The 16944-nt window shown below is 37.0% G+C and overlaps 1 protein-coding gene across 1 annotated transcript; it reads left to right on the top strand.

The window, feature by feature from the left end:
- The first annotated feature begins 2998 nt into the window (after positions 1-2998).
- Positions 2999-15314, top strand: SGO1 (shugoshin 1). The gene is given in 9 exon segments (XM_028518225.2): positions 2999-3177; positions 5248-5396; positions 5477-5673; positions 8168-8244; positions 9952-10010; positions 11413-12228; positions 14349-14467; positions 14469-14539; positions 14756-15314. Coding segments are annotated over 8 exon segments (1599 nt in total). The 5' UTR covers positions 2999-3177; positions 5248-5254; the 3' UTR covers positions 14874-15314.
- The last annotated feature ends 1630 nt before the right edge of the window (positions 15315-16944 follow it).

Here is a 16944-nt window from a genome sequence, read left to right on the forward strand (position 1 = left end):
GGGGAGGGAGATATGTTCTAAGACCCCAGTGGATGCCTGAAACCACAAATAGCACCAAACCCTGTATATACTGATATTTTTTTCTATACATACATACCTTCAAGAGGTGGTACTGCAGATGAACTTCCATCTAAGTAGAATTATATGGTTTGAGTAATCAGGTATTTAATAAGATGTATTTCCATGAAAACAAAAGAAAAAAGGTTAATAGCTGGAGCAAATTATAAACTTAGTTTCTGAGTCTAAATTTTCTAGCCTTGAGTTCAAAACATCTTTAGATGGCAGAATAAGGATGACAGTTTCGAGCTGATGGATTTTCCTGCTTTGCCGTTTGAATATCTGGTAATGTCGGGGTGCTCTGGTGAATTCTCTCAGTGGCCTACACAGAGGTAGGCATGAAGATGGCACATTTATGATCTGCTGTGGTGGTGGCTCTGAAGTTTGTTTTGAGTTGTCCCCATTTAGCTAGTTAGCGTGTGGGGGAAAAGGAAGGTGTTAGTTTTTCGTGATTCCGAGTCACTAAAATTGGGTGGGAGAAAGTTAGAAATGTTCATTTGGAGATTTGTAGCCAGACATTAGAGGAAAGTCGAAGAATTCAGGCTCCAGTCCAGTTTGTAGGTAGATAACAAAACCTCAAAGACAATAAACAGGACTAGAATCTGATAATGGGTACACAATAGTTTTCTACTGAAAAACACTTTTTCTCTCTAGTCACCCCATGTTTATCAAAGATATTCTAGTAACACTAATTTATTTGTAAAATATGTCTATTCTTGTTCAATTTGGCCTCGTTTTTTAAATACATATAACAAGAATAGTAACTTTATGCACATTCTTACATATTATAGTTCAGTTAAACTTTTACTAATATCCAAGGGGCTTTATTGGCTCCGTAAAGTCAACTTTAGTTTTTAAAAATTATCTGGTAATAAAGAATCTCAAATTAGATTCTAATTGTCTCTTTAGCCTAAAAAGCACGAAAGTTCAATGAGATTCCAAGTGAGTACAGTTCAAAGATAAAATTGTTAAGAATTTCAAGAAGGATTGAGAGCATTAAACCAAGTGTAAAGCCCTTCTGAACACATTGCCCAAGTAAGTGTACCATGGAAGCCACTTAGTGGGCATCCTGAACACTGCATAGCAATGAGGCAGCACAAGACAGGGATGGACACACACACATCACATGCATCTCCTATATTCATGTGCATGCTCCATTGTCTCATCAGACTTCACTTACAAGTCATAAGTTCGAAGATAAGTTATTAAGCATTTCAAAATGGCAAGAGCAGAGCACTAAAGCAAATGCAGGGCCTTTTTGAGAACAGGTCGCATGCCCATGAACCCAGCTCTGCTCTCACCTTCACTTCATACCCTCTAGCCTCAAGTGATTAAAAAATCTCTCTGTTCCTTCCTCCTTGATTCTTCTGCATCTGAGCCACACTGCCCAGGTGTAGGAAGCTGATGACACTTGAAGAACAAGTTGTTGGCTGGAGAAGGAAGTTCTAATTTCTTCCACTTAAACCAGGAAGGCTTGAGATGAGGCTTAGACCAGGGTGAAGAGGTAAATGTTAGTTATCTTTTTTCAAATTTATTTTTATTTAAGTATAGTTGGTATACAATCTTATATTAGCTATATTAGTTTCAAGTGTATGATACAGTGATTCAACATTTTTATACCTTAACAATGTGATTATCCCACTAATGAAATGTTAGTTATCTTTTAGAAAACAACTTTATAATAAATTGAATGCCTAAATGCAGAGCTCTTGTTTATGTTTTATTTATCCATTGTTTTATTTTCCCAGTGACTATTTACCAGCTTCAAATTGCTAAACAGATGCTGAAGATCTAACTATGAACAGGAAGCTATAGTTCCTACCCTTTTGCAACTTGAATAAATAGGCAATGAATGACAATTCAGTGCCACAAGAAATACCAAGGGGGGCATGCATGGCACTAAGGAAGCACAAAACAAGCTATGAATGGAGCTTTGGGGACAGATAAGGCTCTGGAAGAATTTAGCTGCGCAGTGACACCTGCAGCATGCATACAAGTAAGTGGGGCTCAGGGGGAGGAATCTTCTTGACAAACAGAACAGCACAAGCAAAAGCAAGAAGAATTACAAGGAAATGAAAGAAAATTAAGAAGAGGTGGAACCAGGAGCCATGAGGCTATTTAAGTACCAAGCACCTAGGAGTTCTTAAATGCTTTGGGCAGCCATAATATAAGTTTCACAGTCAATCATATTTGCTTTTTCAAAATGCCACTCTACGAAGAACGTAAGGGAGTGGAGTCAGCAGTCAGAGTAGGTACTTGAGCAACTCACAGAAAGGAAGTAGGCTGGATTAAGGGATGGAAAATAGTGAGGTCTGGACGTGAGGAATACTTAGAAAGTAGATTTGACAGGACTGGCTGACTGAACGATGAAAGGCTAAAAGAGAATAAAAAATTAATAACAAAGATTCCCCAGACTTCGAGATGGAGAACTGGCTGGTGCCATTTCCTGAGGGTTAAAGAGCCAGAGGTAGCCGGGCAAGCGAAAGAACCTGGAGCTGAATATTTCAGATATCTGCCACTTCCCCAATAATATCCCGTTAATCCAAAATTTGCTCCCTACTGTTGCTCCCTAAAAGCTGCCTACGTGCTGCAGTTCGACTGCTTGGGCGGGCAACCAACCAAGGAGATTCTTCTCACAAGGGGGAACCCTAGAGCACAACCTCGAAGAGGAGATTCAGCAAAACTAAAGACACAGGAAGCTTCTGGACGCCTTAAAAGGCCAACCCCACAAAGGTCCGGGCGCCACGCCTAAAAGCCAACTACTCCTCGGAACAGGGCAGGCAGGTTGACAGAGCTTGACAGCAAGCCCCGCCCTGCCCGGACTGGGACGGTGGATGCCCGGATGTGGTCGCAGGACCAGAGTGCGTCACCCGAGGTCACCGGGGGGGCGGGGCTCTGCCTGCGTGCGTGTTTGCGCCGTCTCCTCACGTGACTGCCATCCCGCCAGCCAATGGGTGGGCGCAGATGCGAATTTCGAATGTGGTGGCGGCTGTCGGAGGCTGACGGGAGACAGTGCATTAGACCTGGAGGTCCGGGAGCTCGGAGCGCTGTCCGCGGGACAGTATCGCTGAGCTTTGGAATGTAAGGAGGGAAGCAGCTGCGGCAGAAGCGGTGGCGAAGGTATCGTGGACGTAGCTGCGGGAGGCGGGTCTCCTGGCCCTTTCCAGCAACGCACCCACCCCCGCCCGCTGGCTTTCCCGATGTGCCTCGGACAAAGGGGCGGCCTCAAGGTTTGCTGGTGTGGATCAGAGGGGTCATGATCCCTGTTCCTCTCCGACGAGGATCCATCTGCCGTTTTAAGTTCGGTGGCCGAAAACTCAGTCTGTGCAGTAGGCCTGACCAGGTGTCTTTCTCTGCCCTGCACCCCGATCCGCCCTTCCCAGTGATCCAGTTTCCTTTTCTCTTTAATAAATGGAGAGCCGAACTTCCTGCCTTGTAGAATGGTGTGAATTAAGTGGTATGCAGATAAAGCATTTACAGTAGTTAAAAGGCAGGCTCGGCATAAGGGCACTCAAACCGGCGGCTGTTCATTGTGCATCCCTTCGCTTTTGCTCGGTCTGTCGCCCTGGAGAAGCGGTCCTGACCAGTGCCCCTCCGGGGTGCCTCAGCGGCAGGAGTGAATGAAAGAATGTGATGGAGATCAAATATTCTACATACTTTTTTTTTAATCCAGACCCCTTACCAATACGGATCGAGACTGTGGTCTTGCACTCTAACCTGTTTTCATTCGTGCTCTCTCCGCCACACCCCCTGTTAGTACCATCAACGGCCTCAACAGGAAAACATGATAGGGCAATTTTTGTGATATTAAGCTGATTAAACTTAATGTTCTTTCTTTTAGATAATAGTTGGTTTTTAAAATACCACAACTAAACTAACTTGATAGGTTATTTAATCCGCGTGGCTCTCAAACATCTCCAGCTGGAACTTCAAAAACTACATTGTGGTACATTGTCTACATTGTCTTATACAACTCACTTAACCTAAGTGCTTTAAAAATAGTTGTGCTTTCTCTACTGGGAACATCCCAGTGTATCATCTATCGATGTTGGCAGAAAGGAAATGTTTAAGTGAGATCTATGATATCTAAATGTATGACCTCAGACACTGCATAGAAGAAAGCAAGGCCTGGAGAACATTCTCTAGAATATGTAAGTTTGAGGAATCTTTTGACTAAGAGGAGATGAAGGTATAGCCTTTGTAGTGAAATTGTATGTATGAATTGTTGTAGGAAACAATTTTTTGCAATATTAAGATCTGCAAAAGTGCGATCTAGGGTAAATGTGCATGAAAAGTAGTTTGACATGCTTAGCAGAATACTGAAGTCTATCTGATTTACTGCATTTTTAAGTATACTTATGTATTAATATACTCAATAGCATATTCCACTGTCAATGCATGTTTTGCTACTTTAACTGTATTATAAAAGTCATTATTTAATGTCTGATTTGCTATATTCATGATGCACTGGGAGTTAGCAGCCCTGAGTTTTTGAATAATTCTGAGAAAACTGACATGTTCCTGTATCCCAGTTCCTGCTGGTTCTAGCTCTATTATTGTAATAATAGCCTATTAAAATTGTATATAGTGTTGCATAATTTAACTAAACTTCTGAAGATCACTTTGACTTTCTTGAGAGTGTGTTCATATCTTTAATATTGGGTTAAAAATTGTGGAAGAGAGAGAAGTAATCATATGATCTAATTTGATAAATTAATACAGAGAAAAACTGGAACATGAAGCCCAGATACATGATTACCTCTGAACTAATGTTATAAGTTAAATTAACATTAAATGTTGGTCATAAATATTGCCCATAGGAAACAAATAATAACATCAAAATATAATATTAAGCATTCCCATAGTGCCTAATATATGGTAAGCCTCCCATGAGTATTTGTTAAGAAATAAATAAGTGGTATATTACAATCTTTGTTTTGGAAATCCATATTTATTAAAACCTTCCCTATAAAGTACCAAGAAGGATAATATTATGCCCAAAATATTAATGAGATTTAAAAGCTGCACAATCTAGGTTATTACCAAGTTAGCTACATACTTTGAGCTAATTCTTCAATTACTAAGTCTCTATTTAATCCTTTTTTACGAATAGCTTGTGTTTTCATGTTTGTTTTATATTAGATATTGCCTTTTAGAAAAATTAAATATTGTTTTATTTTTAATTCCTAGGCAGAAGATGGCCAAGGAAAGGAATCTCAAAAAGTCCTTTCAAGATAGTCTTGAAGACATAAAGAAACGGATGAAAGAGAAAAGGAATAAAAACTTGGCTGAGATTGGCAAACGCAAGTCTTTCATAGCTCCACCATGCCAAATAATCAGTAAGATTTTCTTGTTGTCCTTTTGCATCACTTTTTAAGTTTAGATTTAATAACTAATAAAAAATTTTATCCTCTTTTAGCCAACACCTCTACACTGTTAAAAAACTACCAAGACAACAACAAAATGTTAGTCTTAGCTTTGGAAAATGAAAAATCCAGAGTGAGAGAAGCCCAAGACATCATCCTGCAGCTGAGAAGGGAATGTTACTACCTCACATATCAGTTATATGCATTGAAAGAGAAACTTACTTCACAACAAACGGAAGAACCTGCTCAGGTATTTTCATTACAAGGGCTCAATTTCTTAGGAAGAAATGGTAAAGCTATGAATTAGTTTACACCAAGTATGTTATTTAATTACAGGTAACTGTTGATCAGTGCTATAAATCTTAGCTTTTCTGTATGGTTTTGCTACATCCAGTGGGGTTTTATATGAACTACCATAATTTGGGGGGTGGGATGTATTAAATACAGTGCTTTTAGAGAATCATTTTTACCTACTAGTTGGCTAGATAAAGATTACACATTAATTCCCAAGCAAGAAATATCCTGAACACTTTTGTGTCCATGTTTTTAATCTAATCCTGATTGTGTCCAAGGTTATAGAGAAGAGCCAGCCACAATATAACATACATGGAGTAAGCTTGGTTTAGGATATTCCTTGTGTCTCATTGCATATTAATCCTGAGAAGAGTAATTATGAGCCCGTTTCATCATTCCTTCTCCCAGAAGCCACTACCAGGGAAACTCACAGGGTAGAGAAAGAGAAAAGCAGTGTTGAGTGTCAGGTGTTAAGAGTTTCCTTTCTTCCCAGGGGACCATATGTTTGCTGTGCCAGTGAAGATGGTTGTGTTAGCAGGAGATGAGAAAAGAAAGCCAGACCCATAGGGATTAGGGTAGGGATATGGACCTGAGAGAGGAACTAAGGTCACCTCTCTGTTGACCAGAGTCAGTGAGAGTTCTTCCTTCCCTGCAACTAAGGTGATTCCACATTTTTTCTGTGTGATATATATAGAGAGAGTGTGTGTGTGTGTGTGTGTGTGTGTGTGTATGCACATACATATGTGTATACACACATATGCATTCTATTCATATACAGTGTAGTAGAGAATTATCTTCATAATGATTAAATATGATTTCTTTACCTTCATGTGGTAGATTATTTAATAACAATTTTTTCTTCAGAATATAATCTTTCTTAATTTTTTTTCTTTTTGTCAACTGGTGGGAAAAAACAGTCTTCCAAAGGCATTTGAATCTCCCTTTTCCCTTTCCAAAGCCTTTGCTAAAATCACACATAGAATAACATAAAGTAACTACCTCATGAGATAGTTACAAAAACACTAGGGGCAAAACACTGTTGTTATTGCAGGCCTTATGATATTTATCAATGATTTTTGAGTATTTATTAAAACATATTGTTGGTGGCTGGGCAAAAGTATTCTTAGCATTTCAAACATCAGCATTTCTTTTCTGCCATATGTTGCTTATGTCACTCATTCTCAACCATTGGTCTACACGTGTGCCTCCATATTCAGCGAGTCATTTCAGCAGTCACAGAGAAGCTTAAATGCTTAAAAAGGAGATGCTTTAATCGATCAGAATTAATTTTCTTATAGCCTTTTGTTCCCTGCATTTTATAAAGGATCATTTTAATAATCTGTTTTTTTTAATTATATCATTCTGTAGGTAAATATTCTCCTTTATTTACACAGTAAAAATACTAGTTTAGAACATTAACTATACTGATAATAAATTTAAAACTTTTAATGGGATTAAATTTCTAGTTTTGTTTCTGATGGAGTTTTAACCTACTCGTAACATTAGCATATTATAAATTTATAGGTTAGGACCTACACACACAATATATATCCATTTAAACATTTATGAAGGATCTCAAACATATTTTGTACAAAGGGAAACTCCTTCCCTAACAAAGATATTGTATACTCCTACCTCCCTCTATAAGTCTTAGCCATCTCAGTAAAACAGCCTTATCCTTTTGTCCTACTCAAAATCATGAGAAGCAATGCTCTTCCTCGCTGTCCTCGCCTCCACCCCTATTCAATCTGAGCACACTTTATTATCTCAAGACCTTCCACCTGGTGTCACCTCCATAGCCACAGAATTCCAGTCCTAGCTAGTATCATGTTTTGTTTCATTTACTGGAGTGGCCGCCTAACGCCTTCTGCCCTTGGGTCTTTTCAGTCCTTGTTTCACACAGTGGCCAGACTGATCTTCAGCCTGGACTCAGACTAAAATCCAAATTCATGGCTCTCGGAGCTGTACATTATCTGCCCTCTGCATGCACATTTATCGTTGTTCTCGCTGACTAAATCCCAGACACAATGGCCTTTGCTAAACACAGCAAGGCTTTTCCTATGTCATGACTTTTGTATTTGCTGTTTCCACGGCTTTCTCTTCCCTGTGCTCTTTCAATGTCTGGCTCTCTTACATTCTTCAGATTTCAGATGAAAAGTCACCCTGTCTATAAGGGCCCTCCACCTCAATTACTCTGTCACATCCCCCTGAGTATCTTCTTTATAACACTTAACACTATCTGAAATTATGTATATATCTGTCTTTTAAGAAATTTTTCTCTCCCTACACTAGAATGTAAGTTTTAAGAGGGTAGGACTAAATTTTTTCTTTTTAGTATCCTACAACAGTGCCTGGCACCCTAATAGACTATCAATAAGTGTTTGTTTTTGAATAATTTGTTACGAATATTTCAGTTTTACTAGTGGTTTCTTTCTTTTAATACATTCTAGAATCATGAAGTGAGTTCCTCTGGAATAGACTCCAATATTGACAACAATGCCGGGGATTTCTCTACAAAGGATTTACTGTGAGTATCAAATTCCTTATTATGCTCACTAATACCAAAAGAGATGTAATTCCATTATCCATTATGAAAGGAAATTTGCATCATATTGATTGTTATATTTTCAGTCTGATGTTCTTACTACTGAGAATATAGTTAAGAAAGTTTGATGTGTTGAAATTCTGTTATACAATGTATAACCAAACCAAATCTTTCTTATAATTACTTTTCTGATGTGTCTAAGAATAAAAGCTTTTAAATTATGCCATTCAGTGATATTTTTCTTTTTTTTTTTTTTGATTTTTTTTTGATATTTTTCTTATACCAAGTTTTTATTCTAAGCAACATTGGTTAGTCAAATGATGGTATTTTCTGGTACTACAAATAGTCTGTTATAGAAAAGAAATACAACATTTAACAGCTAAACTGATTTACTCTTAAGTACAGTCAGATCCCATATACCCTCTTGCCCATCTCTTGGATCAAGTGTACTTTATTTGTCTGCTTATGAATTATTGAGATGTAATTACATACAGGAAAATGCACAGATGTTAATTACACGTTCAATGAGTTTGACTAATGCATAGTCAAACGAAAACCTCAATGAAGATATAGAGCATTGCCATCACCCCAGCCTGGGGTTTCTCAGCCTTTTTTTTTTTTTAATCATTGTTCAAGTACAGTTTTCTCCCCCCTACTCCCATTCCAGCCCACGGGTTTCTCAGTCTTAACACTGTGACATTTTGGGCCAGGTCATTCTTTGTTGTGGAGAGCTGTCTAAAGCACATATAGCATCATCCTTGGCCTCTACTCACTAAATGCCAATAGCACTCCCTTCCCCTAGTTATGGGAACCAGAAATGTCTACGGACATTGCCAAGCATCCCCTAGGGAACCATAACTGTCCTCAAGTAGAACTACTGCCACAAACCATTCCTTCACATCCCTTTTGAGCCTATGCCCTGCCCCCCTTCCTTAGTGAAGTAATCACTAATATGATTTGTATCCCCATATTAATTTTAATCATTAATTCTAAAACTATTCAACTTTAACACCTGACAACATAATTACATAACAGGGAAAAGTAAGATGAGGTAGTTGAGTCTATAAAGTTTCTAAAATTTTTTTTGTTTAGTTTGTTACCATAACTCTTTTGCCTAAACCTGTATTTACATTTTATGTCTAGAAGTGAAAATTCTCTACAGTAAATAAAGAATAAAGTTATAATTAAAATGAAACAGCCAGTAACAGTATTAGAGAATAAAAAGTTTCCTTTGTCCATGCACCAAAGAGGGACAAGGTTTTGAAGAAAAAATGAACAGTGTTGACGTCATTAGTTAAAGTAGTTAAGCAGGTACTACCAAAAAGTACACAACTCAGCTAATGATAAAGCAGGCTCCTAAAGAGTTGAGTAATCAAACTGCATTCCTTTAATATATTTTATAAGTCATTTTTGATTGGCTGTTTCTCCAGTTAAATGAAATTACGAGTTATGCATGTCCAATTGGATATGTTAGTTATTCCAGTAGGAGTTGAATATCAGTCATAACAAATCAGCCTCCATGTAATCAGTATAAATGCTTTGGATTTCCTTTGACATAAAATAGATGTACTGATTTAGAATGGAATTATGAAATAATGCTAAAGAAAATAAAAATGTTAAGAAAATCTTAAATTTATTTTTATTATATAATTATTAATTAAATTTCTGTTTTCAATGGTTTTTTCTAAGGCAAGCCCCTCTTCAGGAAGCTCACCCTCCAGAACAAGGAGAATCATTCCAAATAGAAGGTAATTCAAGTAAAAATCTGAAAATATGATTAAGGGCTAGGTGAGGTCTTTGGGAATACGTAACATAATTAAATTTCTCAAATTTTCCTTAACTTTTTAAATCTTGCCTGGTATTCTTCTGCTCAAAGCAAATCTGTTTATTTTACACAGAATAATAACAGTTTTAAAATCCATTCATTTATTTTGCCAATCTAATTAGAAACTTCGGCTGTAACTATGGCTGTAATTTACTGAGTCCTACAGTGTGTCAAGCCCTGTGTTAGGCATTTTACACATATTGTCTCACTTAACCCTCACACAACCTTGCTACATAAGTACAGTCACCATTTTGTATAGACTCAAAGAAGAAAACTATCTCATAACGTCTTCTGAGATAGAGTGAAGGTTTAAATTCAAAACTGACCTCCAAAGCCATGCCTTTCTTTCTACTTGTAACTTGTGTCCCTATTCTCAAATATCAGTCAATACTGTATTAGAACTAAGCTTTGAAGAAAGGAGAGCATTTGAATAAAGCAGCACCAAATATCCTCACTTTTCTTTAAAGAAAAGAAAAGAAAATTAGCCCTGGCTGGTGTGGCTTAGTGGATTGAGTACCCTCCTGTGAACCAAAGGGTTGCAGGTTCAATTCCCAGTCTAGGATACATGCCTGTGTGGTGGGCTAGGTCCTCCAATAAGGGGCATGTGAGAGGCAACCACACATTGATGTTTCATTCCCTCTCTTTCTCCCTTCCATCTTCTCTGTCTAAAAATAAATAAATATAATCTTTAAAAAACAATTATATTTCTTACATGAAAGGCTTTCCAAGTATCCCAATTTTACTCATTTTTCAAGACAACTTAACTTCCACTTTCTTAGTATATTTGTCCTGTGGAATATGAGGTTCTTTTCCCCTCAATCCTATGCACATAGGTAAACTACTAGTTACTTTTTAATGAGGGACACATAAAACCCCAAGTTAGAATATTTTGAAGATTATATAAGATTCTTTTTTTTTCTTTTTTCTTTTTTGTTTTACTATCCAGATTCTTTTATTTCCATACTTTAAGCATGACAGTGACCTCAAATTGAGCCAGTTCTAAGGGTTGAGCTAGAAAAATAGCATGGGATAGTAGATTATTCACTGAACCAGTGTTGAAGAAATGCGTGTGGCTTCTGCCTTGACCGCTGCTTGATTATATAAGATTCTTCCATAGGTCAGATATAAGCTCTCAATTGATCATTGCCCAGTGAATCCATGGTAATGTTAAGTGTCCCAGATTTTTATATACAATAAATGTTGGGAAACTACAGAATGACTTTTCATTTATTCTGTTTTTAACTTTGAATTCTAAGACCCTTGAAATTAAAATTTTCATTAAGTAAAACTATTTTTCTCATTTATTTATTTTTTTTAATTCTCAGAGCAAATACCTACTATTCCTCAAGACAGACTGGGATTTGATTTGGATTCAGGTGAAGATAAGTCTGCTGATAACATCTTACCTAGAACTGTATCTCTCCGTCGCAATTTAAAGAAACCGTTTAATAATCTATGCCAAATCAACACCTTGGATAATTTTGAAATCAGTCCTATGTCAGAGCAGTCTTTTGGGTTGGAAACAATTAGATCTGTAGACACATTAGTAAACATGCACCTATCTCAAAATGTAGAACAAAATGTTTGTCAATGGAACAAGGACCAAATTAACTCATCACCAAAGCTGATTCACCCAGAAAGATCTGCTAAAATGAAGGAAGACATTTTAGAGAATAAATCTGAGCAAACTAAAAATAAGCATAGAGATGCACAAAGGAGAAAAAGAGAAGAGAAAAGAAAAGCTAACAGAAGGAGAAAAGCAAAATTTATGTCTAAATGTAAAGGCAGCAAAAGTAAAATTAAAAAACCTGTTTCCAAAACAAAGGTGGATGATTTTATCACTTCCGATGATGCTTACAATTTTAATTTAGAAGAAGGTGTTCATCTCACTCCTTTTCGACAAAAAATGAGCAATGATTCTAAAACAGAAGAAAACAGCAATGTGTTCGAAGTGAGCAGCTGTGAATCAAGTGGTTCTGGAGACGAGTCTGACGACCTCTATTTGCCCAATTGCAAGTACAGTCCAAGTCTCAGCAGTGACTCATGTAGGAGCCCAGTAACCAGGCCTCGACCTAAGAGGGCACTAAGATGTGAGGATGAAAAAGAGTTGGATGGTTCTCAGCCAACAAAAACTCCTACCAGTAAGCGATCCACTTGTTTGCCTGCATTTTTAATGTTTATGATAAATGATCACTCCTAATCTTATATACTGTTACTTACCATCTGTTCTTTCGGGGGAGGTTAGAGATTTGCCATCTGCTCTTTGGGAGAAGTAACAGTCTGATTAAATAGTGGGGGGCTGGGGGTGGAAATCACAGTTGGTGTTGCTCCCAACTGCTTTAATTTAAATCCTCTTTAAGAACAAATGTGGAGGGAGGTAGAAGATAAAGCAGGGAATAAATGGTGACCAAAGGGGACTTAACTTTGGGTGGTGAACACACAGTACAGTATACAGGTGATGTATTGTAGAATTGTACACTTGAAACCTGTATGGTTTTATTAACCAATATCACCCCAATAAATTGATTTAAATTTTTTTTAAAGAATAAATACTATTTGTTCAGGATGAAGCATTTTTACTTTCGAGTCAATGAAGCCTTCCAAGGCAAGGGCAAAATGTTTTTTGTGGAGATAGGTTGAATTAAAGTATCTTTTATACACTCACCTGAAACATTACCTTGAAAATGAATTCAAACTTAAATCCAGTGATCTGTCATATAATGACTTTGTTTTATATTCAATTTGATGGGAACCATGGTTTTAAATAATTTTCTAGTTAGTGACGGTGGCCTAGTAAGACCAAAATCTCAACTGATGGACTTAGTATTCTTAGTATTCTTTTGTAAGATATTTGTAAAACATCTCATTTTTGTTAAATCAAAAGTCAGCGTGATTCAAAGGTTGAGCATACAGTCCTGCACCTGCCCACGAAGATTCTCATCTGGGAATTTTAGTTTGGTAAAAATAACATAAACATTCAGGTTGTATCATTCTCAAATTTTTGCCGTGCTGTTTCATTTGATTCTAAACACAACTGTAAAGTCAAGGTGTCATCATGTTTGTTTCATTTATAAGGAAACTAAAGCTCAAATGTTAAGTGAGTTTCCAAGGTCAACCAGTTAGGTGGTAATAACATGCAAATATCTTTTGTAAAAATAAGCTGTAATGATGTTAGAATGAGTCAAACAAGATTGGAAAAATGTTGATAATTACTGAAGCTGAGTAACTGTGGGTTCATTATACTATTGTCTCCATCTTTGTGTACATTGGAAAATTTCCATAAGTTTTTGAAAGAAAATAAACTACATTCTAAATAGTGTTACTCAGGATTTGGTCTCTGGACATTCAGGATCAGCATTACCTGGAGATGTCTTACAGTTGCAGAATCCCAGGTTATACCCCTTACTCTTGAGTCAAAATCTACATCTTTTTAACAAGTTCCCTGGGGGGTATGTATATACACTAAACTTTCCAGAACATGGCAACTGATCTAATGTTATTGCTTAACCATATTTTCTAAACTGAAAATTATTAGAATAATTAGTACAATATGTTTATGTGGGGACAAAAAAAGAATATTTGAAACCCAGATAACCCCGGAGAACAGGGTTACTAAATATAAAGTCATTTTATAGTTACAATTTAGTTTTTCTTGGGGAATGTTTTTTTTTTTTTAATAAAGCTCTTTGAAGAGATGGTCTTACAGTGTGTTTACTGTGTGCTGGGTACCTGTCTCCCAATGTAGATGTAGTTTCAAAGTAGAATAATTTTGATGCTTATGATAGGAAAAACATTGGGTAACTCTTAACTTACTAGCTTTACTAGAGGGAACCCTGTTTCTCCTGGTTTACACAAGAGGCTGTGAGTTAGAGTTCTCATTTGTTTAATAGAGTGAGTTTAGGTGGATTTGTAAGACTACGGGAAACCATGATGATAAAATTTGGTATTGAAAGAGATTCTACAGAGCAAGGCGTGACTACAATGAAATTTCATAGTTTAAACTAATTCATTATGCCCAAGCTATCCTAGAAGAATTTTAAGTTTTTTAATTGTCAAGAATTTTAACTTCTAGTAAACTATTGTATCCATTCTTCACATCTACAATAATTAATATTTCCACGTCATCTGGGATGAAAAATGATAGTTTAAAAATCTATCTAAAATTCTGGATTTTGTATATATTTAGAATATTTAACTGCATACAATTTAATTTCTTAAGATGTTTTTTTTTAACCATATTCAATAATAGTTGATTTTGTAGGTGCACTACCTGAAACTCACCAGTCACCTCATTTTGGCCTGAAGGATATCACCAATGTCCCCTTGCATCCCGAAGTGAAAATGAGAAAACTTTCTCTTTCTCCAAAAAAGAATAAAGACAAGCCCAGCAGTGTCTCTGCCTAAGCGTCGGTGCACAGTCAGCGTGAACTACAAGGAGCCCACACTCGCTTCGTAAGTATTTAATTTGTGGGGACTCACTTTTAATGGAACATTTTGGGTAGGTAAGGTTAAGGAGCTTTGTTCAAGAACGAGTCTTATTTGAAATGAAATATTTTTTATAAAAAGCTGAAGTGGGAATATTAATACTGGCATATTTTACAATAACTTTATACTGAAGAGTAAGTTAGTATTGATTAGGGTGCTAAAGAACTCTTTCTACCTTTATAGGAAACTAAGAAGAGGAGACCCTTTTACAGACTTGTGTTTCTTGAATTCACCTGTTTTCAAGCAAAAAAAGGATTGCAGACACAGTTCTAAAAAAAAAAGTGTGAAGAAAATACAATGAAGCATTTGTTGGATGCTGTTTAAATCATCCCACACCCGCTTCTATTGCCCCAAGAGAGAATCTGCAAGATAGCACACAAGCGGGTTGAACTCTTGCCCTTGAATATTCTCTTGACGGGACTCTAGATCATGATCGTTTCTTAAAGACTGTACTTCAAATGTGTTTTTTTTTCTTAAACCTTTAATAGATTTGGTTTATTTTTTTTTCATTTAAATGTAAATAACTGGACTTAAGCACAATTACAGTTGTATTTCTTACACTGCCTAAAACCCTTAGTCAAAATGTATCTTATACCAATATCTTGGAAATTAATAATTATTCAAATAAGATGTTCTAATTATAAGCTCCTGGTACTTTTATTTTTCCCTTAAGTGGGGAATACTAAAATGATTTTTGAAAACAGGCTGAGGATCTTTTGAAACATCTTATATAATATTTGAATAAAATAAATTCTTGCCCTGGGCACAGTGGCTCAGTTGGTTGGAGATTCATCCCGTAAACCAAAGGGTCACGGGTTTGATTCATGGTCAGAGCACATGCCTGGGTTGTGGGTTTGGTACCCAGCTGGGGCACACACAACACAACCAATGAATGTTTCTCCCCTCTCTCTCCGTCCCTTCCGCTCTCCTTCTAAAATCATTATGCTTGTCCTCGGTGAGGATTTAAAAATAAGTAAAATAAATTCTTGACATTCACTGCAGGGTATACCCTATTGTTTGTGGTTCCCTTATACCATTATTGTATTTAACTTTTCAGGTAAATGTGTATTAGCTCATGACTAGAGATTTGATGGTTGCTTAGGATGAGGGACTAGGTAAGTAACTAACTCTGTACCCCAAGCTCTGGATGTACATTGGTCAAAGTGATACTTCAGCAAAATCACAAATCATGTCATGGACTTTCAGGATAGTTACTTATTTAGTCATAAAACTGAAAGTTAAATATATGAATGCCAAGGATTGGTTTTTGTATTTTAGATTAGCCAGTGAGAGAGAATTAGTTCAGTTCTGCAAGTTTGAAGCCACTGCTTGTATATACCTCTTTAAAGCACTGTAAGTTATCCATTTTTAAAGAGCAATAAAATTTGTATAATGTAGTGCTTGTGTTTTTCTTCTGATCTTTAAACTGGTCTTTAATCAAAGAACATGGATCTAGTCATATTACTTTCTGGCCTTCACTTTTCTCATCCTTCTTGAACATCTCTCCCCACACTTTGGTTTTCTCTATAGTTATCGCCATGAAGCTCTCAGCTCCCCGCTCCAGCCCCCATACCCTCAACCTCATGCTTCTCTCAGCTCTCCACTGTGGGATATCCAAGTCCATGATCAACAAATTCTGTTTTACTGAGGGAGCTCTTCCAATCCTGACCTCAGGTTTTCTTGAACATATCTTCATATCTTTCTGCATTCTGTATCAGTCACACTCCAAATCCTTTTCATTAGCCAAAAATGTTTTATTCCTGACCTCCAAAGCCATGCACTTTTTGTATTAAATTGGTATGTCCCTGTTCTCAAATATCAGCCCTCACTGATTCATGTCTTACTCTCCCATCACAATCTCTTTATTTCCACTAGTCAACCACTCCCCTTACACCTGTTCTTTACGTTCATAAAAACTCTTGAATGGCTACCCTAAGATAAAATACAATTTAAAGTTTCTCAGTTGTAGTAGCCACATTTCAAATGCTCAATAGCCACATATGACTTGTGATCGCCATATTGGGGATGGTGCAGATGGAGGAGTATTTCCAGCACCACCAGAGAAAGTTATGTTGGAAAATGCTGTTCTGGGCCAGCAGGTGCAAACTACGGCCTTTGGGCCAAACATAGCCCTCTGCCTGTTTTTGTATAATCTGCAAGCTAAAAAGTTTTTATTTTTTAATCCACACCCAAGGATAAAGTTTATTGATTTTAGCAAGAGAGAAAGGGGGGAGAAACATAGATCTGTTGCCTCCCGTACATGCCCACTCTAGGGACTGAACCTACAACCTAGTTATGTGCCCTGACCTGGAATCAAAATTACAACCTTTAGGTGTACGGGACTATACTTCAATCAACAGCCAGGGCGTTTG

Source organism: Phyllostomus discolor, chromosome 7 (assembly GCF_004126475.2).
Source record: "Phyllostomus discolor isolate MPI-MPIP mPhyDis1 chromosome 7, mPhyDis1.pri.v3, whole genome shotgun sequence".
NCBI lineage: Eukaryota > Metazoa > Chordata > Mammalia > Chiroptera > Phyllostomidae > Phyllostomus > Phyllostomus discolor.